The 24,792-nt window shown below is 42.4% G+C and overlaps 1 protein-coding gene across 2 annotated transcripts in view; it reads right to left on the bottom strand.

The window, feature by feature from the left end:
* Positions 1 to 15,788: 15,788 nt before the first annotated feature.
* The window catches only part of LOC126234424 (ninjurin-1-like), a 40,265-nt gene continuing 31,261 nt past the window's right edge, over positions 15,789 to 24,792 (bottom strand). For both annotated transcript variants that reach the window (XM_049943116.1, XM_049943115.1), the window contains exon 4: positions 15,789 to 17,711. In XM_049943116.1, the coding sequence (XP_049799073.1) occupies positions 17,535 to 17,711 (177 nt within the window). In that variant the 3' untranslated portion in view covers positions 15,789 to 17,534. The remainder of the gene's footprint in view (positions 17,712 to 24,792) is intronic.

Here is a 24,792-nt window from a genome sequence, read left to right as displayed (position 1 = left end):
ATTCAATGTTATCGCCGCGAAACTCTGCATTCATACAGCAACAGTCCTATCACACTTCCCTGTGGCACTCAGGATATTACATCTGACGATTTTGTTCCGTTAAGAGCGACGTGTGGAGTTCTATCTGATAGAAAGTGTTGAATCCAATCGCAAGTCTGCTCCGTAAGCTCGTATTGTTTTCATTAAACGGCAATGCGGGGCGGTACCAAATGCCTTACTGAAAACAAGATACACATCATCAACCTGAGCGCCGTTGTTCACTGCACTGTGGATCTCAAGGAGGAACAGGTTCAAACGGTTCAAATGGCTCTGAACACTATGGTACTTAACATCTGTGGTCATCAGTCCCCTAGAACTTAGAACTACTTAAACCTAACTAACCTAAGGACAGCACACACATCCATGCCCGAGGCAGGATTCGAACCTGCGACCGTAGCAGTCGCGCGGTTCCGGACTGAGCGCCTAGAAGGAGGAACAGGGCGAGCTGTTTCACAGGATCTCATGTTGATTTTTATAGAGGAGATGTTCATTTTCCAAAAATGTCATAATTCTTGAGCATAAAACATGTTCCATAATTCTACAACAGATTGACGTCAAGGATATAGCTCTATTATTTTGTGGATCTGTCTTACGGCCTTTCTTAAAAACGGGAATGACGTGCGCTGTTTTTCAGTTGTTAGGTACCTTTCGTTGCTTAAGCGATCTACGATAAATTTCCGCTAGAAGGGGAGCAAGTTCTTTCGGTTAATCTTTATAGAAACTTATAGGTATCTCGTCTGGTCGTGACGTCTCTCCACTACTAAGAGATTGTAGCTGTATTCAATTCCGTGGTCGGTTATATCAATATCTGCCCTTTCGACGTTCGTAGGACGATTGAAAGGATCTTCCGCGGTGAAACAACTTCGGAAGACCGAATTCAGTATTTCGGCCTTCTTTCCGTTATCTTCCGTTTCGGTGCCTGTGTGGTCACTGAGAAAATGAATAGACGATTTTGACCCACTTACTGATTTTACATGGGATCAAAATCTCTTAAGGTTCTTACTCAGGTCGGTTCACAAAGTGTTACTTTAAAAATCATTGAACGCTTTTCTCATTGCTTTTCTTACCCTCATTTTCGCTTCGTTCAGCTTTTGTTTGTCAGCTAGGTTTTTGCTTCTCTTGAATCTGTGATGCAGTGCTCTTTGTTTGCGTAACGCTTTTCTAATACGGCTATTAATCCGTGGTGAATCTTTCTCATCCCTTAAAACCTTACTCGGAACATACGTGTCTAGGGCATATTGGACGATGCCTTTGAATTTTTTCCATTTGTGCTCCACATCTTTGTCTTCGTCACCGAATACTTGATGCTGAGTGCAGAGATATTCTGAAATTTGTATCCTGTCTCCCTTGCTGAGCAAATATACCTTCCTACATTTCTTAACATTCCTTGTAGGACCCGTCGTCGTAGATTCTGTCACAGCCTTATGATCACTGATACCTTTGCTACTTTAAGTGATTCGATAAGTTCAGGTCTGTTTGTTGTCAGAAGGTCTAAGACGTTAACCTCACGAGTTGGTTCTCTATCCGCTCAAGGTAATTTCCGGACAAGACATCCATAACAATGCCACACAAATCCTTGTCTCAGGCACCAGTTTTGATGGCATGACACTCCCAATCTATACCTGGCAAGTTGAAGTCACTCCTCTATTACAACGGCATGATCAGGATAATTACTAATGATATTTTGCAAGTTCTGTCTGAAGCGCTCTACAACTACAGATCCTGACCCAGGTGGTCTATAAAAGCATCCGATCACCATTTTTGACCGTTCTTTCCTACTTAACTTACCCGCAGTTCGTGTTCTAGTGGCTAGCGTTGCTGTCTCTGGATCACGGGGTCCTGGGTTTGATTCCAGGTCTGGTTGGGGATTTTCTCCGCCTGGGGACTGGGTGTTTGTGTAGACTTCAACATTTCATCATCATCATTCGTGACAGTGAGTAGATTGGACTGCGTAAAAATTGAACTGTGTAGTAAAAAGTGGACCTTGTATGGACGCTGATGACCTCGCAATTCAGCACCCCACAAGCCAAACACCATCATCTTTCATACTCAGTTTCATTCAGATTAGTTCACATTCGGATAACCTCTCTAGATTTTATAGAAATTTTTTACTGCAATTAACACACAGCCACCATTGGCGACTAACCTATCTTTACGATAAACATTCAAATCTGAACTTAGGATTTCGTTATTGACGTCTGGTTTCAACCAGCTTTCTGTTCCCAACACTATCTGTGCATTATAACCTTCAGTAAGCGATACTGATTCTGGGACCTTTAATTGCATGCTCCTGCAGTTAAAAAAAATCATATTAATCTTTTCTATCCTGATCTGCGAGGACCATGATTCTCTGAGGCCACTGTGGCTGATCTAACAGGCAAATCGTCTTTGATCCCAATGGAGCGGTTCTCTAACCTAGAAAAGCTCCATACGCACGCCACACGTACTCCGCTACCCTAGTAGCCGCTTCTTGCGTGTAGTGTACGCCTGATCTATAAAGGGAAATCCTACAATTCTGCACCCGATAGCGGAGGTCGAGAAATTCGCATCCGATACCGTCACAGAGTCGTCTGAACATCTGGTTTACACATTCCACTCTGATCCAAACCAGAGGACCGCGATCAGCACTGGGAACGGTGCTAAAAATAGACAGCTTAGTCTGCACCCTCCGTGCGTTGCTAGTCGCATTCACCAAATCAGCCAGCCGCCGAAAGGAACCGAGGATGGCCTCGGAAACCAAGCGGCAGGTGTCATTCGTGCCGACATGTGCCACTACATGCACCCGGTTGCACCCAGTGCGATCGATAGCCACCGGCAGAGCCTCCTCCACATCACGGATGAGACCTCCGAATGCACACTGGAATTCTTTCCCTCCTTGCCTGCCATCTCCCAGTGGGGCTTCATAGCCCGCCTAACATTGAAGCTCCCAATGAGAAGCATACTCATCCTCAGTATTTGTCCGGACTTGGCAGGAAAATCGACTGCTGGACCAACAGCAGAGGCATCCCGTGCTGGCTCAGAGTTATCATCGACATTGGCTAGCACCTCGTACCTGTTCCTATGACGCAGGGAGCCAGCCGCACGGCCTGTTCCCTTCTTCGCCTTCCGCCCAGTGACACGCGAAACCACTACTGTCTGCCACCCACTCTTGATTGAGGACGGACCAGTCAGATGTTGCATATTAGAAGCCGAGTCACCAGGTGATTCCAGAGGTACCAAAGGTGTCGCAGGTGTCAATGGCGCCCCGACGTCACTGCAACTTTGGACATTAGCTTGAAACTTGTTGACGGTAGCCAATGCAGCTTCCAGCTGTTTACGAACAGCAGCCAAGTTTAAATAAAATGCAAATAATTTTAATTTTAGTCGCTGTTTGTCCGATTACGAAGTCTCGTAACCGGTTGGCCCTGAGTAGTATTAGTACGCAATCTGACTGCATAGAATAACAATAAAGAATGAAAGGAAATTTCCGTTAAAACAATTGATTAATTAAGTCCCCAGCAACTATAAAAGCTACGAAACTACAAAGCACAAGTGTAAGTGTTCTGTGTGTGGAAGTGTGATTCAACGTACACATCTGGCACGGTTCTTCCTCAATACGACAAGATGCTTTAAACGCCATTTACAATGGAGTAATTAAAAAAAAACAGAAATACTATGATTGCACATAGAAACCAGAATTACACTCTAATACATGAACACAAGCCAGATGCTTTGTTGACTGAACCTGTGACCAAGAGGCATTGTTATTTAGGAAATTTGAAATACAAAATTTTTTTTTATTACCTCATATATATTGACGAAAAACACACTCTGGTCATTACAACATCCCCAATCGAACAGCATCGGCTGTCTAGCCCATCAGAACAACTGCACACGACATGCTCACAACTAGTATTGCTATCGACATCCTCTCAACAAGCACTGACCACGGCAACCTCAGAACTACTACTGCCCACAGCAACTTCTGAACAAGCACTGCCAGTGGAGGCGGCGGAATAAAACTCTTTGGCGCAATCTCTGGCGCTGTGACTCAGTGTAGCCACCTTTCAATTTACATACACCTGTAATTTGAAATCCTGTATATCGAACGGTTACTGCACGAGATAAATATTCAAATTAGAATGTACTGATCTAAACTGTATGCTGTCTACTAGCACAAAATTAAAACTTAGTGGCGTGACGGAGTTTCTGGCGACGGAAAAATTTACACTAAGTAGCCGCCCTAGACAAGGATATTCACAAGACTTACGCAAAAACAAAAACTACGATTAATTTTCCACTGTGCAGGGGAATGTATTGGTACTCTGAAGCAGAATGATATGGATGATATTGAAATGGCCTTTGTTATGCACTGGAGGAAGTGGAACTCAAGTGCATATGTGAAATACAGGCACACTTTTTCTCTTTTATGTGACTACTTCAATAGGGTATGTAAGTGTGAATAGCGAACTGTTTCAAAAATCTCACATTGAGATTAAGGATCACTTTTGCGTTTGAGTGAAAGTAAATTTTTTTCTGTTGTTTCTGATCTCTAAACGAGATATTTTAAATTTTCTTTTAGTTTCTGTTAATGCCTTGGACCCCGTATTATACTAGAAGAGGCTTTAACAATTCCAATGGTCTGCATTTCTCTGTTCATTACTAAAAAGAATTGAGTGTTTTCTAGTTACGTAGGAGTGTAAAACCTAAAGATAGTACATTGTTTAAATATACTTAAAGGTAAAGGCATGAATATTTAAAAAATAAGAAATGCCATCAATAAATTTCCTTATAAAGATGAATATTTATTTGCTTATTGGCAAAAGAGATGTTGTGTAAGAATCAAATGTTTGATCATAGACCTTTTGGCACATTTTTGTGTTCCTAATTCCACAAGAAGCAGAAACGTAAGCTCTTGAACTGCGGCTGTATGGTTTTCTTATGTCTGTAGACCTTATGTGCTATAGCGTATGTCTATCCTAAAACTAAATAAATCTTTCTAACAATGAAGAAAAAGAGATAACATAGTCGGTAGAGCAATTGCTCGCGAAAGGCGTGTCTGTTGTTTCGTTCGACACACAGTTTTAGTCTATCAGAAAGTTTCAAATCAGCGCAGAGTGCAAATTCATTCGGCGAACAGTTTTTTGGGACTTCGCGTGTTTATTATGTACCACCTGCATGACCTAGCACTGAGACAAGTGGAATTTGTCCAGATCTATAGCGACCAGAAATATACTGAATTTACTTTCACATAGTTTTCGATTCATTGTCTGAAACTGAGAAGCTTTCATAGCCTTTTAGTATCAACAGGTGCAAGTAGCTGTTAGGAAAAATGAATGTCTTGCTGGCAGAGTTGCACCGATGCGTGTTATGGAATTTGCACTCGGTAAGAGTTGACGTGTTTCCTTTATTTAGCACTAAACCCTACAAATTGTTTGACGTATTCTTTTGTTTTTGCCATCTTACACAACAGTCTGATGACCCACAACCTGACCGTTGCACAGTTACGTATAAACGGTTCGGTTTATTGGCCATGTTTAAGTTTGAAAATACTAACTGCGACTTTATAGCCTCTGATGTTGATATCTCCAATATTAGGAAACTAAAAGCTAGGAGCAAGAAATATGTCTTATAGCACTGCCTAATGCCCACAGAAAAAAGTCAAAAGGGTGTAAACACCGGTCATGAAATGACTACGATGTCTTTCGCGACGACGTCCCAGGATAAAAAGGATTCCTTATAACACTGTCCCAAAAACCAGTCGCATAGGTTGGTATCAGAGTATTGTTATATTTCATCCCCGGTACCTCATTTACACAATGTTTCGCCACTGCTGATTTTTCAAGCTATTGTAGCCCCGTGCATAGGAATGCGTTGTGTATGTTCTTTCGGACACGTGCGAAACAAGTCCGCGGCTGTGATACGTAACATATAAATTGAAGGTGGAGATGGGGAAGAAAGGAAATACGAGGCGTGTTTTTTAAGTAAGGTCCGTTTTGTTGTAAACACTAGTAGTTCGCTCGCATACCGCAACGAGCACGTGCGTCGTGTACCGGCATGCCTCGGGAACAACTGTGCTCAGTTTCAGCTCTGTAACTAACCTGTACGGTTCTGTTCTGTGCTTTCAAAATGTTTAAGACTATCAACTCGCCCGTTGCGTGTGAGCTTCGCCCAGTGATACAGTTTTTGTCAGCAAGGGACATGTCTGCTCCAGAAATTTTTCGACAGATTTGCGAAGTGTACGGTGATACTGTTATGTGGGTACTAGAATTCAAAGATGGCCGTGACAACGTCCATGATGAGGACCACTCTGGTCGCCCTTCTTTGATTACAGACGATTTGGTGGCTTCAGTTGAAGCGAGGATTCGTGAGAGCAGGCGCTTCACAATAACAGGTCTCTCAAACGAATTTCCTGACTTGTCGAGATCAGTGCTTTACAACATTGTTTCTGAACACCTAAAGTTGGGTCCCGTGCTGCCGAGCTCCCGTTGGATCCCCAAAACTCCTAACAGAGGACCACAAAAACCAAAGATTTGAGTGTGCGATGAAGTTCTTGACTCGTTTTCACGAAGAAGGTGACGGCTTCTTGAGTCAGATCGTAACTGAAGACGAAACTTGGGTTTCGCATATCACGCCCGAATCGAAGTAACAGAGCATGGAATGGAGACACACACACTCGCCTGTAAAGGTGAAGGCCAAACAGACTCTGTCCCAGCGCAAAATCATGGTTTCGGTGTTTTGGGATAGACGTGGTGTCTTGTTGGTCGACTTCATGCAACGAGGAACCACTATCAATGCAGAAGCATACAGCCAAACCCTGAGAAAGCTACGCAGAGCGGTTCGAAACAGAAGACGCGGCATGCGGACAAGGAGAATTGTCCTTCTCCATGACAATGCAAGACCTCACTCTGTAGGTCAGACCCGCGATATATTGGACAGTTTCGGCTGGGAAGCCTGAGACCACCCACCCTACAGTCCTGATCTTGCGCCGAGCGATTACCATCTGTTTTGCAAGTAGGCTGCTTAGGTTTTTGTGTTGGTAACGCCATGTAGCGCTCTATATGAAAATCACTGGCTGTGCTGTGTGCAGTCTGTGGCTGGTTTGCATTGTTGGAATTTGCTATTGTAGTGTTGGGCAGTTGGCTATTAACAGCGCGTAGCGTTGCGCAGTTGGAGGTGAGCCGCCAGCAGTGGTGGATGTGGGGAGAGAGATGGCGGAGTTTTGAGAGCGGATGATCTGGACGTGTGTCCATCAGAGAGAGTAAATTTGTAATACTGGATATCATGAACTGATATATATACGAGGGCTATCCACAAAGTACATTACGTTTTGGAATTAAAAATAAATAAAGTATTGGAAATTTTTTTATTATATACAGATGAAAGCCACACTTAAATACTACTTTTCTACATAGTTGCCATTTAAATTAAGGCACTTATCGTAGCGATGGACGAGCTTGGAAATTCCTTCGTCGTAAAATTCGGCCGCCTGCGCCTTCAACCACATGGTTAATCAGTAACCCGGTAGAAATACGATTTTTGTGGATTTCCTGGAAAGAGGCACTACAATAAACTCTCAAAGGTATTGCCAAACTCTGCACAACCTCAGAAGCGCAGGGGAAAGTTGGGCTCAAAGATCTTGCTGATTCACGACAACGCCCGGGCCCACACGCAAATGCCACTCGTGAAGTTCTCGAAACTTTTACGTGGGAGTTGTTTCCTCATCCGCCGTACAGTCCCGACCTGGCACCGAGCGACTTCCACTTATTCCCAGCAATGAAGAAGTGGTTGGCTATGCAGCGTTTTGATGACGACGCACAGCTTCAAGAAGAGGTAACCACGTGGTTGAAGGCGCAGGCGGCCGAATTTTAAGAGGAAGGAATTTCCAAGCTCGTCCATCGCTACGATAAGTGCCTTAATTTAAATGGCAACTATGTAGAAAAGTAGTATTTAAGTGTGGCTTTCATCTGTATATAATAAAAAAATTTCCAATACTTTATTTATTTTTAATTCCAAAACGTAATGTACTTTGTGGATAGCCCTCGTATTATGACTTTTGAACACTATTAAGGTAAATACATTGTTTGTTCTTCATTAAAATCTTTCATTTGCTAACTACGCGTATCAGTAGTTAGTCCCTTCAGTAGTTAGAATCTTTTATTTAGCTGGCAGTAGTGGCGCTCGCTGTATTGCAGTAGTTCGAGTAACGCAGATTTTTGTGAGGTAAGTGATTCATGAAAGGTATAGGTTATTGTTAGTCAGGGCCATTCTTTTTTAGGGATTTTTCAAAGTCAGATTGCGTTGCGCTAAAAATATTGTGTGTCAGTTTAGTGTTGATCAGAATAGTTAAAGAGCGAAATGTCTGAGTACGTTCAGTTCTGCTCAGCTGTTTGAAAATCAAATTATGTAAGAGGTTTACCAGCACAGTAATTCACTGATTTTTCTAAGGGGACGTTTCAGTTTCTCCACCTCAAACAACACCTCGGTGGCAACCGTTACAATGATGATGACGTGGAAACGGCAGTGAACTTATGGTTATCGGAGCAGGCGGCAAGTTTTTGAAGAGGAATTTTTAAAATTGGTTGACAGGTACGATAAGTGTTTCAAAAAACTTGGCAACTATGTCGAAAAATAGAGAGAAGTTTATACTTTCTGAAAATAAATTTATTTTTTTGAAATAACCTTTCGTTGTGTACTTATGTTCAAACGGACGTTGCTTAAAAAAAACACGCCTCGTAAAACGGGAGAAATTACTGATGTCAGCTGCATCGGGACATTACCTGCAATTAGCGGCGACAAGTGAAAACGATTAGCGGATTGGGATTCGAAGCCGAGATCTCCTGCTCAGAAGGCACGCGCGTTAACCTCTGCGCCATTCTGGATATAGTGTTGTCAGAACCGCGTGGATCATGTCGGCACGCCTCACGGCCGACCCTCATTCCCAACGAGCGCCACCTATCCGCAGTTCTTGTTGATTTTCTCCATCCTTGCTACTCTGAGACTCCCGCAGAAAGATGCGCTAGAAGCCAACTATTTCCGTTAATTATCCCGCAAATGTATTTATGTCTATTTTGTAAAATGTTTGGTGCCTGATCGAATGTTGTAAAGGGCTTAGATAAGGAACCGAATAAACACAATAAATAAATCGCAGCCTGTCATAATCTATTTTATGTACTTCACTACACAGTAACTAGTCTTAAATATCTTTATTTCACTGGCTATGATGCCCGTAGTTTCTTTTACTACTTGAAGTATTTTGGGTCCGTCTTCGCAACTACTAAACATGAGTCTTTACCTATCCTTACGACTTTCATGTTATTAGATTAATACATAGTCAGTGATTTTCAAAGGAGTAAGTATATATACATTTTTGGTGTGATTGTAAATCTATAAACAGATCCTTTAATTAGCTTCTGAAGTGTGCCTCTTTTTACTTACTGCATTCTCGTCTGTTTTCTGCTTGCATCAGGAGGTATCGATTCTGCGTACATTTGCGAAGCATATTTCTCTTTGGCCTTGGCCATTTTGTTCAGTTATCACTTCACTTTGAGCTCTACCCATTTACTGCAACTACTTATTGCATCACAGCTGCGCAGAACTATTTGTTCACGTTTCTCTGACTAAACGCAAGTTGGTCAATGTTTGTGTATGTAGTGTTGCTGACTTACCTATTAGATTTGGCTCTTATTGTGACTTAAAAAGTTTCTTGTTCAGTACCTGTTGTGCGTTGAGAAAATAACACACACAAAAGCACAAAAACGTCGATATTCTGTGGAAAAGTAGTGAAATATTTAGTCTGGTGTTACGTTAGGAAATGGGAGTACTGCAATAATGATATGTGAAAAACATATTAAAACGATTAGTGCCTAAGACAAATATTTATGCAGGCGACGCTTACGAATGTAAGCAGAGAACAGATAAAAGCCGGCCGGAGTGGCCGTGCGGTTCTAGGCGCTGCAGTCTGGAGCCGAGCGACCGCTGCGGTCGCAGGTTCGAATCCTGCCTCGGGCATGGATGTGTGTGATGTCCTTAGGTTAGTTAGGTTTAATTAGTTCTAAGTTCTAGGCGACTGATGACCTCAGAAGTTAAGTCGCATAGTGCTCAGATCCATTTGAACCAACAGATAAAAATGCAGTAAGCGAAATAATCACACTTCAATAACTTATTTAATGTACTGTCTAGTGCTCTACAACAAAAGCAGAATTGTAGATGCCGCGCGGGACTAGCCGTGCGGTCTCACCGACACTACAGTGCGACACGCACGTGCCGCACGGGTCGCGCGGGTCCAGCGCATATTGCGACGCGTACACCATACTTCGCACGCGCCGACTGACGACGCTCTGCGCTGACTGAACCGAAGCGCGCGCAACCTCTTATTTTTCTCAAACGATTTTACAGAAACTATTCTCTGAAAATATATGATTTTTGCCTTACTTGTAGCGTTATATGTCAGCTTCGTGCCCATCACGTCGCTAATGACCATTCTTATTGTGATGTACTCATTTTAGTAAGACACTACGCAAAACTCAAAAAGTTTGCAACGAAAATTAGGGGTCGATATGATTTTGCATTTGGTGCGTATTACACCATATGTTGCTGCGTATGAAATTTAGCTAACATGCTGAATTTTTGTTTAGACTTGGGAGGAGATCTCTATCTGCCTCCGATCTCGAGAAAATGGATCCCATGTAGCGCGCTCACTTCCGATCTCACGCCCGCGAGAATGAAATACTCGCAACATCTCTCGTATCTCCTAAACCGCTCGAGACATCGAAACGAAAGTTTGGCAAATAATAGCACACAAGGAGGAGAGTGTTTTGCCAATTATTAAACACACGGACCTTTCTTATCTATGGCGATATATCACTACTTATACTTCTTTTTTTATTTATTTCACTCCAGTGACTGTAATTTTTTAAGAGTTATCGACAGCTAGCGATACAAGAGCTTCCTAGTATGAAAATAAACATGAAATTTCTTCTTTTATGTTACTGCAAACCGATACTATGAGGTTTTTCGTAAGCTATTGAGTTCTGTAATTGCCAATTACTTGTGTAAAGAGGTCCTACGTTTCGGAATTCTGTCTCAATAGCTGCTGTGAGATGAGTTTGGCAAATTACATTGTGACAAAGGAAGTACAATTAAACCAGTCACCAAGAGAAATGTGGCCTTTACTCATAAATGGTGATGCTTCTTCGAATGAGAAAAGGTTAACAACTCACACAAAAACAGATTGGCAATCCTGTTGGAATTTTGGTGGAATCCCCGTAACCCATCGTATTTTTAACACTGAGCGACGGGAATGGAAACTTACCAAAGGATTTTATTCCTTCTCTTGATCTGAGCAGTATTAAAATAATGACGAGCGTTCCTTCAGGCGTAATGATAGGCACATGCCAGATATTGTTTACTCACCTAGGGCTTGCCAAACTGACAATGCGTGATCGCGAATAAAATAGTTGTTATTGAGAAAAATAAACAATTGATCTGTCGCACAACACAATGGTCAGTGTATTGTCAGCAGCGAAGGATAATGCGCGCGACAGGAGTGCCTTGTGAGATGGAGTTCGGAAAACATTGTCATGAAAGTAGATCTGCCTTTGTCAGCAGCACATTTCAACAAATTAAATATATCTAATCATAACACTCTTTTAGGATATTCCTACTTTCGTAATAATACCGACCATTTTCTTCATTTGTGTAGCCTGTTGTTGTATAATTACTTTATTAATGCTGATAATGTCCATGCAACAATTGAAATGCTTTTTCTCATCACGGCGAAGCAATTAAAATATTGTTATTTGTGACTGCTTTTCGACTGTTTCTAGATTGCAGTGGAAATATGTTGTTCACATGCATGTAGTACAGTGTGCCGTATTACATTATTACATACATATCAGAGTAATCACAGTGAAACTATACTTCAGATCTTGGACGCTTTTTACCACAAGAACAAAGGTATCACACCTGTAGAGATTATCCCTTCCTAAATTTTTGTAACAGATCGTACAGATACGCTAGCTTACTAGGCAGCGAGAATATAACCTTGCTTTACTTTCCTGCCTTGATTCTTAATCACATGATTTTATAATATTCCTTGCTTCCTTATTCACTACCCTCTGTCCCTTCTTGAGATCTGAAAACATCACGGAGGCATATGGTGCAATTTCAGCGGCCAATGGCTCATCAGTTACTGAAGTATACATTTTTCTTGACAGAAGAAAAACAAAACAAAACTATGCAGATATAAATAACAGAAAAGTATAACGTGCTAACGAAGAAAGCTGGAGCGTTTAAATGGCGAAAAACGAAACACTAACCAAAGGCAATAAAATTCAGTACACAGTAAGGCAAAATTTATCGTATTGGCAATACTACCACTGCTGATATGCGTCGTTCCGATGTGAACATATGGCTGGGCTACTTTTCCGCTCTCCTCCTCAAATTTCCCACGATGCTAGCGAGGCAAGCGCGACGCGCGGCGCGAGAAACTGTGCCTCAACCACAACGCCGCGCGACCTGGCGCAGGCGCGTGTCGCGTCCCAGTCGCGTCGCGTCGCAATTTGCGCGGTCCCATTGGAATCTGTGATGTTACAAAAACGCGCGCTGCGTCGCGCCACACGCGCTATACGCGTCTCAATTTGCGCCTAGCCAGGCGCTGCAGTCATGGACTGTGCGGCTGGTCCCGGCAGAGGTTCGGGTCCTCCCTCGGGCATGGGTGTGTGTGTTTGTCCTTAGGATAATTTACGTTAAGTAGTGTGTAAGCTTAGGTACTGATGACCTTAGCAGTTAAGTCCCATAAGATTTCACACACGTTTGAAAAAAAAAGTTGTAGACGACTTTCATTCCAAACCACGTACAAAATTTTAATCCAATAAAACGGAACGTGTATGTGGAAATAAATACGTATTTGTAGTTTTTACTCAGACAAATCAAAAATACTCTAAGTATTGCACTTAAAACATTTCCAACATTATCAGTTTTATGAATCTTACTTCTGCATGGTCTTACATGGACTAAAAAGAGGATAGCACTTAGAGGCTCTCGCCACAGTACGAACCAGTGTGAGACAATGCGGTATTAATTCACGTACAGATAGTACCGTCGCGATGTGCAGACACAGCTAGAAGTCACGTGCATGGGGAATTGAGAAGTGGGTACTTCACTTGAGACGTGACGGAATTGCGGTGCATGGAAGTACCGGGCCACTCGCTCCCTACCACCGAGATTCCGCGAATCCTGGTGACTTCCGCTGTAGCCGTAATCAAACGAAGTGCCCCCCCCCCCTCCCTCTTCCTGTAGACTTAAAATGCCAAAGGAAAAACTAAAACAATTTATGCGTGGTAAACAAAGAAATCCTATACATTAAATGACTTCGTAATTGCGAATAAGGACAGCTATCAGCTGTAGAATGGAATGACGATAATGAGAATTTGTGCGGGATCGGGACTCGAACCCGGATTTCCCGTTTATCGCGAGCGGTCGCCTTACCATTTGGCTATCCGTGCACTTCCAAAGGAACTTCGCATCGTGATCAGAATAACACAGGCACTGCAATATCGTAAAGAAATCATATCTGAGGCGCACAGATGAGAAAACAAGCAGTAAGCGTTGAAAGTTTATAAGTGGCAGAATGTTAGTGACTTTAGACATAAAATTCACAGATGCAGTAAAGACACTGATGGTCAGTCCTGTCTCTCCACTTTGATTTGTTTTATTCTTACTTGCGTTTATCGTGGCATTTAATTTACATTCTTTAAACAGTGAAACAAAGAAATCATATACATTAAATGAATTCGTAATTTTTTCTCAGGAATGAATGTTTGTCTCTTTTGGCCCTTTCCTGGCCTGAAGTTCTTTCTTGTGTGTAGGGAGACGTCAGAATCACAGCACGACATTTCTTCCTTTTTTTTAGCTCTCTTTACTTTCACATCAATTTTTTAAAATCACAAGGCCTTCTTGAGAAACATGGGAAGCTGCTTCTTCAAACTGGCCTACTTCTGCCTTCTGGTTAGCTTTGCTTCGGCAAATCAGCAGAGACAGGCGTCACTGCTGGATCTACGACCGACTACGTAGATGGCGTCTTGGCTTCCGTAGCTCGCTCAGTTATTCGCTAATGATAAGAAGTCTGCATTAGTAAGGACACTCATGTGGACAGGCCAAATTCCATCGGTCTCAAGCCCTTTAACCTTATATAGCATAGTCGTAGCATTTATAAATGCAAAGCTAGAAAGAGATTATACTTGCCAAAGCGTGATTACCTTCCCAGAATGTGTTTTGAGCAACTTTCGAATTTATTGCTCATAGAATGAACTAAGGGGCTCCATTTGGGACACATCAAGGAGCTGCAGCCTTTGAAAAGAAGTGGTGGAAAACATAATATATAACCACACCTCTCTCTCTCCAGATCAATGACATGGTGATTCCTTGTGTGCGTTGAGTGGCCATCTGGAATCAGTAGCACCACATTTTGTTCGGCTTCATCTGGAAAACACTACGAATTTCTCGAACTACTGGGTAAAACTCTTGGTGTTCATCCAGACTGATTCACTGCATTCTGCCTAACCACTTACAGAAGGAAGGACCCAGCTCCTTCTGAATCCTTTTCCTGGGGAAGATCGGCATAGGAGGCACGTGGGCACCGGCAGCTGAAACGCATATTCATTCTGTTACTGCTCCTCCCCTCTCTGACAAGAATGCCTTCTTGACGCTTTTCTGAGGATGCAGTTTTCTTTGAACGCCCCTTTGGGTTGACACATATTCCAGTCTCGTCGCACTTATAAATCTGATCTGCAGACAGCTAGTACTTGTCAAGAATTCCTACCAGAAACTCAAAAAACTGGGAAACGTTTGTACGACAGAAGCCCATTGCTCGGGCACCAGGCGAAGCCTCCAGTTTTCTAAGCCTCAAGTCCAAATGCCTTGAAAGACATTGAGTCTTCACCCGCCATTCTCACTTCTTTATTTAATTGGTGCTTCGTTTTTGGATAATGGGGATGTAATCGTCTTCCAAAACCTTTACTTACCGTTCGGTAGTCACCGTGCCATCAGGGAATATCTCATCGATTATTCCGTGACTGGACACTGCACACCACACAACCACCAGTTGAGGTTGAAGAGACTTCTCGATCGCGAAATGCGGATTCTCAGTCGCCAAAATGTGCCAATTTTGCTTGTTGACGAACCCATCCAAATGAAAGTGGGCTTCATTGCTAAACCAAACCATACATGAGCATGCTAATTCCCATCATGACCCGTGGCCAACCGTGCAGTTTGAACGTACTAAAGCAATCCGTTCAGAAGTCATGACGATCTTATTTCATATAGTTCAATAATTGTCAACCTGCACATGTGCTGCACTCTTTATGACCGAGCAATTATCTTCCATTGGCGTATCTCAGTAGCAGTACCAAAGATCAGTTTCACAATACAGTCAACTAGATGCAGTCTAGTATTACAACAGCAACAGTCGATGTCACTATCCTGTCTCTCACCCCACAACCACCTCCACAGCCAGTTTCCTCAAAAAGGCGACTGTATCAAGATCACAACAGATATAGTTTATAAATTATTAAATAGTTAATTTTAGATTATTTCGGCAAGTTTGGTTTTCATAAGCATGCAATAGAAGTGCCTGATGATGAGTGAAACATGTTGGAAATGTGTGGTAATATATTAAATTTCATGAATAAATTTAATAGTGTGTTCGATAGGAGTACAAATTAAATACTGTTTTGATATTTAGGATCTTCAGTAAATAAAAATGTACCTTATGTTTTGTTGTTTATTTTGATAACAACCTATTTACAAAATTAAGTATAAATTCAACACTGAGCTCACACACTCTTCAGTGTTTACAGATAAATAAAAGGTCGCAGTGAATTAATCAACATTGATCGTATATCTTCCCAGAATCAACGAGAAATTTTCTGGTGATTTTTCCCACATATCAGAAACTGATTAATTTTTCTTGGATGCAGTTCACAGTCATATAAAACTTTTCAAAAGACATCATCGTCGCCTCTGAATAAATAATTTTAACAGTTGAAGGTAACCGTCAAGTGTTCAACACAAAAGCACGTTGGGTAACTTGATCATGAGAGGTGGTTCAGTAATATCTGACCACACAGCCGTAACCTAAGCAACACAGAACACTGTGGTCACGAATTAAGGCGAAGGGGAGGAAGACAACTGCTTTCCCCCCTTGTACCAGTGGCAGGCACTCTGGACTCGCAATTCGGGAGAACGACGATTCAAATCCCTGTCCGGTCATCCACGTTTAGGTTTCCCGTGATTTCCCTAAATCTCCCCAGGCAAATGCCGGGATTGTTTCTTTGAAAAGAGCGCGACCGATTACCTCTCCATCGTTTCGCAGTGCGAGCTTGTGCTCCGTCTCTAATGACCGCACTGTCGACGAGACGTTAAACCCACTCTTGCATCCGTTCAGTACCTGGGAAGTGCATATGAACGTACGCATAGCCAAGCATAAGAAGAGGACAACAGATCCACGCCATACACAGCTTGGGCGCCAAGGCACAAAGCAATACGCCGCCTACTTTTGGGAATCACAAAAATCGAATAGCTAATATACATTTCCTTAGTGTGGAAAACTTTCAGCCGGTTCCTTACTGGGATGCCCAGCCAAAGATGCAACCTTACGTAATGATGGATTCAGAATAGTGAATACGATCTGGTTTATGGCATCCGCGAGTCTTTGTGTGTATTCTTACAACCTTCTAACCGTGGCAATAATTCTACCAAATCAAATCAGTGCACAATTGTAAATTTTATGTTAAACTAGGGCGTCTTGTAGACGTCATTCGAGAAAGATGACAAACTCAGTCGGAAACGATGAGAAAGGGAATCAGCAACACCCCTATAGTAACAATCATCCCGCCATTCGCAGGAAACCTAAATGAAGATATCCAAAACTGGATTTGAAACGCAATCAACCAGTATACGTGTCGAAACTTCCTGGCAGATTAAAACTGTGTGCCGGACCGAGACTCGAACTCGGGACCTTTTCCTTTCGCTGGCAAGCGCTCTACCATCTGAGTTTCCCAAGCACGACTCACGCCCCGTCCTCACAGCCTTACTTCTGCCAGTACGTCGTCTCCTCCCTCGCAGGAGAGTTTCTGTAAAGTTTGGAAGGTAGGAGACGAGGTACTGGCAGAAGTAAGGCTGTGAGGACGGCGCGTAAGTCTTGGTCCAGCACACAGCTTTAATCTGCCAGGAGGTTTCATATCAGCGCACACTCCACTGCAGGGTGAAAATATCATACCAGTATACGAGTCCATTGTCAAAACCGCTGTTTCACTTTCCTCAGTCACTTTAGAAGAATAAAGATAACACCTTCTTTATAAGGAATGTACAAAATTGCTCACGCACTAAGGCACATAACACGCACACAAGTACAACTGTACAAGAAGGCCTGGAGCTGACACTGTTCATACATAGGTGGCGTTTCCTGACTGCCTGTCGTGTACATTAGAGGGTTAAGTGGACGCTACAGAAGACTAAGGGGAAGCTGGTGCGGGCGAGACGTCGCTGAAGGACGCTGCGAACACGTTGATGATGGTGACCAGAAACACGCCCACCACCACGTAGTTGTTGAGTTTATTGGCGTGCGCTTTCTTCTCCTCGCCCTTCAAGTCAGACTTGCCCTTGAAGATGAGCACCACGCCCACGGCCACCTGAAAGAAAAGAAACGTTTAACTTCTGCCTTTCGTTTTCGTCATTGTTGTTGTTGTGGTCTTCAGTCCCGAGACTGGTTTGATGCAGCTCTCCATGCTACTCCATCCTGTGCGAGCTTCTTCATCTCCCAGTACCTACTGCAACCTACATCCTTCTGAATCTGCTTAGTGTATTCATCTCTTGGTCTCCCCCTACGATTTTTACCCTCCACGCTGCCCTCCAATACTAAATTGGTGATCCCTTGATGCCTCAGAACATGTCCTACCAACCGATCCCTTCTTCTGGTCAAGATGTGCCACAAACTTCTCTTCTCCCCAATCCTATTCAATACTTCCTCATTAGTTATGTGATCTACCCATCTAATCTTCAGCATTCTTCTGTAGCACCACATTTCGAAAGCTTCTATTCTCTTCCTGTCCAAACTATTAACCGTCCATGTTTCACTTCCATACATGGCTACACTCCATACAAATACTTTCAGAAATGACTTCCTGACACTTAAATCTATACTCGATGTTAACAAATTTCTCTTCTTCAGAAACGCTTTCCTTGCCATTGCCGGTCTACATTTTATATCCTCTCTACTTCGACCATCATCAGTTATTTTGCTCCCCAAATAGCAAAACTCCATTACTACTTTAAGTGTCTCATATCCTAATCTAATACCTTCAACATCACCCGACTTCATTCGACTACAGTCCATTATCCTCGTTTTGCTTTTGTTGATGTTCATCTTATATCCTCCCTTCAAGACACCATTCATTCCGTTCAACTGCTCTTCCAGGTCCTTTGCTGTCTCTGACAGAATTACAATGTCATCGGCGAACCTCAAAGTTTTTATTTCTTCTCCATAGATTTTAATACCTACTCTGAATTTTTCTTTTGTTTCCTTTACTGCTTGCTCAATATACAGATTGAATAACATCGGGGAGAGGCTACAACCCTGTATAACTCACTTCCCAACCGCTGCATCCCTTTCATGTCCCTCGAATCTTATAACTGCGGTCTGGTTTCTGTACAAATTGTAAATAGCCTTTCGCTCCCTGTATTTTACCCCTGCCACCTTTAGAATTTGAAAGAGAGTATTCCAGTCAACATTGTCAAAAGCTTTCTCTAAGTCTACAAATGCTAGAAACGTAGGTTTGCCTTTCCTTAATCTTTCTTCTAAGATAAGTCGTAAGGTCAGTATTGCCTCACGTGTTCCAGTATTTCTACGGAAGCCAAACTGATCTTCCCCGAGGTCGGCTTCTACTAGTTTTTCCATTCGTCTGTAAAGAATTCGTGTTAGTTTTTTGCAGCTGTGGCTTATTAAACTGATTGTTCGGTAATTTTCACATCTGTCAACACCTGCTTTCTTTGGGATTGGAATTATTATATTCTTCTCCAAGTCTGAGGGTATTTCGCCTGTTTCATACATCTTGCTCACCAGATGGTAGAGTTTTGTCATGACTGGCTCTCCCAAGGCCATCAGTAGTTGTAATGGAATGTTGTCTACTCCGGGGGCCTTGTTTCGACTCAGTTCTTTCAGTGCTCTGTCAAACTCTTCACGCACTATCGTATCTCCCATTTCATCTTCATCTACATCCTCTTCCATTTCCATAATATTGTCCTCAAGTACATCGCCCTTGTATAGACCCTCTATATACTCCTTCCACCTTTCTGCTTTCCCTTCTTTGCTTAGAACTGGGTTTCCATCTGAGCTCTTGGTGTTCATACAAGTGTTTCTCTTTTCTCCAAAGGTCTCTTTAATTTTCCTGTAGGCAGTATCTATCTTACCCCTAGTGAGACAGGCCTCTACATCCTTACATTTGTCCTCTAGCCATCCCTGCATAGCCATTTTGCACTTCCTGTCGATCTCATTTTTGAGACGTTTGTATTCCTTTTTGCCTGCTTCATTTACTGCATTTTTATATTTTCTCCTTTCATCAATTAAATTCAATATTTCTTCTGTTACCCAAGGATTTCTACTAGCCCTCGTCTTTTTACCTACTTGATCCTCTGCTGCCTTCACTACTTCATCCCTCAAAGCTACCCATTCTTCTTTTACTGTATTTCTTTCCCCCATTTCTGTCAATTGTTCTCTTATGCCCTCCCTGAGACTCTGTACAATCTCTGGTTCTTTCAGTTTATTCAGGTCCCTTCTCCTTAAATTCCCACCTTTTTGCAGTTTCTTCAGTTTTAATCTACAGGTCATAACCAATAGATTGTGGTCAGAGTCCACATCTGCCCCTGGAAATGTCTTACAATTTAAAACCTGGTTCCTAAATCTCTGTCTTACCATTATATAATCCATCTGATACCTTTTAGTGTCTCCAGGGTTCTTCCATGTATACAACCTTCTATCATGATTCTTAAACCAAGTGTTAGCTACGATTAAGTTATGCTCTGTGCAAAATTCTACCAGGCGGCTTCCTCTTTCATTTCTTAGCCCCAATCCATATTCACCTACTACGTTTCCTTCTCTCCCTTTTCCTACACTCGAATTCCCGTCACCCATGACTATTAAATTTTCGTCTCCCTTCACTATCTGAATAATTTCTTTTATTTCATCATACATTTCTTCAATTTCTTCGACATCTGCAGAGCTAGTTGGCATATAAACTTGTACTACTGTAGTAGGTGTGGGCTTCGTATCTATCTTGGCCACAATAATGCGTTCACTATGCTGTTTGTAGTAGCTTACCCGCATTCCTATTTTCCTATTCATTATTAAACCTACTCCTGCATAACCCTGTAGTCACCTGACCAGAAGTCTTGTTCCTCCTGCCACCGAACTTCACTAATTCCCACTATATCTAACTTTAACCTATCCATTTCCCTTTTTAAATTTTCTAACCTACCTGCCCGATTAAGGGATCTGACATTCCACGCTCCGATCCGTAGAATGCCAGTTTTCTTTCTCCCGATAACGACGTCCTCTTGAGTAGTCCCCGCCCGGAGATCCGAATGGGCGACTATTTTACCTCCGGAATATTTTACCCAAGAGGACGCCATCATCATTTAATCATACAGTAAAGCTGCATGCCCTCGGGAAAAATTACGGCTGTAGTTTCCCCTTGCTTTCAGCCGTTCGCAGTACCAGCACAGCAAGGCCGTTTTGGTTATTGTTACAAGGCCATATCAGTCAATCATCCAGACTGTTGCCCTTGCAACTACTGAAAAGGCTGCTGCCCCTCTTTCGTCATAGGCCGCTAAAATGTCAAATGTAGTCATTTCGGTTGCTGGAATATCAAAGAAGACATTTCTTTTTTCCCTTTGTTGTTATTTCACTCCGTCGCAAGTCGTGGCGAATATGGGCTGGCGGTGGTCTACTCCCTATTTCGGCTAAGAACATTAATAAAAGAGAAAAAAATGGTTCAATGGCTCTGAGCACTATGGGACTCAACTTCTGAGGTCATTAGTCGCCTAGAACATAGAACTAGTTAAACCTAACTAACCTAAGGACACAACACACACATCCATTCCCGAGGCAGGATTCGAATCTGCGACCGTAGCGGTCTCGCGGTGCCAGACTGCAGCGGCTAGAACCGCACGGTCACTTCGGCCGGCAATAAAATAGACAAACATTGTTTCTAAGATATTTTAAAATGTAAAAAATGTACATTTTTAAAATTATTAAAACAGGCAGTTGCATATTTAAGATTTCAAGTAAAATAGCGTTGTTTTGTCTTAAATATACAGTTAACTGACGATACTCTTTATAAAATAGAACACTTCACTTTAGTGAAGTTACAAGAACAGTAGGTGAGAAGGACTGTTGGAGGAAAATGGTTTTGAATAGGGTGTGGGACGGAGGAATTGAGGACCCCGAACCAAGGGTTTGGAAAAGGATGCAGCTCCTTCCGCCGGAGGTTCGAGTCATCCCCTCGGGCATGAGTGTGTGTGCTGTTCTTAAAATGGTTCAAATGGCTCTGAGCACTATGGGACTCAACTGATGTGGTCATCAGTCCCCTAGAACTTAGAACCACTTAAACCTAACTAACCTAAGGACATCACACACATCCATGCCCGAGGCAGGATTCGAACCTGCGACCGTAGCAGTCGCACGGTTCCGGACTGCGCGCCTAGAACCGCGAGACCACCGCGGCCGGCTGCTGTTCTTAGTTTAACTTAGTTTAAGTAGTGTGTAAGTCTAGGGACCGACGACCCCTGCAGTTTGGTCTCTTAGGAATTCAGACACAGTTAGTTAGCTAGTTAGTTGGTTGCGTGTTCCATTGATCAATCGCACGGTACGGTAACCGTTACGATGTGGAACTTGTCAAGTGCACAAGAAATGCACATATGAAACAAAATTGTTTTATATATATATATATATATATATATATATATATATATATATATATATATATATATGTGTGTGTGTGTGTGTGTGTGTGTGTGTGTGTGTGTGTGTGTGTGTGTGTGTTTTACAATACAGAGTTAATATTTCTATTATTTACCCCATTCCCTTAAATAGCACAAAATACATATACTGTATTTATATATTTATTTATTCCTATTCAAGAATTCATCCATGGTATAGAAGGAGTTGTCAAAAAGATATGATTTCAATTTATTTTTGAAGCTATTACTGCCTTCTGTCAGACATTTTATTTCATCTAGTAATTCGTTGAAAATTTTTATAGCAGCATATCTTACCTCTTTCTGTGCCAAAGGTAGGTTGAGTAAAGGATGGTGTAAGTCTTTCTTTTTTCTGGTATTATAATCATGGATGTCACTGTTATTTTTAAACTGGTCCGTGTTGTTGAGAGCAAATTTCATTAGAGAGTAAATGTACTGTGAGGCTGTTGTAAGAATATGAACATTTTTGGAGGACGGAGAAAAGTGGGAGGGGCGAGGAGTGGGGGCGGTGGGACGGAAGCCCGACGAGGAGAGGAAGGGCGGTACTCTGTTAAAATGATACTGTGGCGGATTTCATGGTCAGGTAGGAGTGGTTAAAGTTTCGTCGGGACACGATGTGGCGAGTATGTAGGTGTGACGTTGGAGCGCAGCAGAGGACAAGGGTTGACAACTAGGGATGAATCGATTGGATACTTGGTATCAAGTTTGCAGGATATGTAGGAAATCCGAAAGTGTTCAGTGTGTTAGACGGGGAGAGGGAAAACTCGGAAGTTTTTACATGGGGATGGTGGGTTGATATGGAAAGCGAAGTGCAGTACATGTCGTCTAATAATTTGAAGAGAGTGGCAAAATTTTGGTGAAGCAGAAGTTCAGGTGACGCTGGATTGGACACTGGTCGGATCAAGGCTTTGAATGTATGGAGTATGGTGGAGAGATGCATTCCTCATGTTCAATTTCTTAGTGGCTTTAGTCTATTGAGGGCTTTCAATTGGATGGTTAGTAGATGCAGTTTCTAAGTTAGTGTAAAGACGGGGGTTAGTCCAGGGTGTTTTAGTATGTCAGTTAATCGTACAGTGCGGTCGTAAATTATGAGGTATAAATCATGGGAGTGGAAGGTGCTGGTGGCTCGTTCTATAACTATTGCCTACATCTTGGAATGGGTGAGATTGAGGAGCCAATGGTTGCACCAGAAGGTAAAACTGTTTGAGATAGATTTGCAGTGATCGTTGGATTATATATGTTGGTCCATTAATGTTGATCGGGCCAAATATCTCACGAAATAAGCGTCAAACGAAAAAACTACAAAGAACGAACCATGTCTAGCTTGAAGGGAGAAACCGAATGGCGCTATGGTTGAACCGCTAGATGGCGCTGTATAGGTCAAACAGATATCAACTGCGTTTTTTAAAATAGGAACCCCCATTTTTATCACATATTCGTGTAGTACGTAAAGATATATGAATGTTTTAGTTGGACCACTTTTTTCGCTTTGTGATAGATGGCGCTGTAATAGTCACAGACATATGGCTCACAATTTTAGACGAACAGTTGGTAACAGGTAGGTTTTTTGAATTAAAATGCAGAACGTAGGTACGTTTGAACATTTTATTTCGGTTGTTCCAATGTGATACATGTACCTTTGTGAACTTATCATTTCTGAGAACGCATGCTGTTACAGCGTGATTACCTGTAAACACCACATTAATGCAAAAAATGCTCAAAATGATGTCCGTCAACCTCAATACATTTGGCAATACGTGTAACGACATTCCTCTCAACAGCGAGTAGTTCGCCTTCCGTAATGTTCGTACATGCATTGACAATGCGCTGACGCATGTTTTCAGGTGTTGTCGGTGGATCACGACAGCAAATATCCTTCAACTTTCTCCATAGAAAGAAATCAGGGGACGTCAGATCCGGTGAACGTGCGGGCCATGGTACGGTGCTTCGACGACCAATCCACCTGTCATGAAATATGCTATTCAACAGTGCTTCAACCGCACTCGAGCTTTGTGCCGGACATCCATCATGTTGGAACTACATCGCTATTCTGTCATGCAGTGAAACATCTTGCAGTAACATCAGTAGAACATTACGTAAGAAATCAGCATACATTGCACCATTTAGATTGCCATCGATAAAATGGTGGCCAATTATCCGTCCTCCCATAATGCCGCACCATACATTAACCCGCCAAGATCGCTGATGTTCCACTTGTCGCAGCCATCGTGGATTTTCCGTTGGCCAATAGTGCATATTATACCGGTTTACGTTACCACTGTTGGTGAATGACGCTTCATCGCTAAATAGAACGCGTGCAAAAAATCTGTCATGGTCCCAAAATTTCTCTTGTGCCCAATGCCCTGGTGCATAGAAATATGGTACAGGTAGAATCGATGTTGATGTAGCATTTTCAACACCGAAGTTTTTGAGATTCCCGATTCTCGCGTAATTTGTCTGCTACTGATGTGCGGATTAGCCGGGACAGCAGCTAAAACACCTACTTGGGCATCATCATTTGTTGCAGGTCGTAGTTGACGTTTCAAATGTGGTGAACATTTCCTGTTTCCTTAAATAACGTAACTATCCGGCGAACGATCCGGACACTTGGATGATGTCGTCCAGGATACCGAGCAGCATACATAGCACACGTCCGTTGGGCTTTTTGATCACTATAGACATATATCAACATGATATCGACCTTTTCCGCAATTGGTAAACGGTGCATTTTAACACGGG

Source organism: Schistocerca nitens, chromosome 2 (assembly GCF_023898315.1).
Source record: "Schistocerca nitens isolate TAMUIC-IGC-003100 chromosome 2, iqSchNite1.1, whole genome shotgun sequence".
In the NCBI taxonomy this organism is placed as follows: Eukaryota; Metazoa; Arthropoda; class Insecta; order Orthoptera; family Acrididae; genus Schistocerca; species Schistocerca nitens.
Note: the sequence above shows the minus strand (reverse complement) of the source record. Positions and strands in the feature narration are given on the sequence as shown.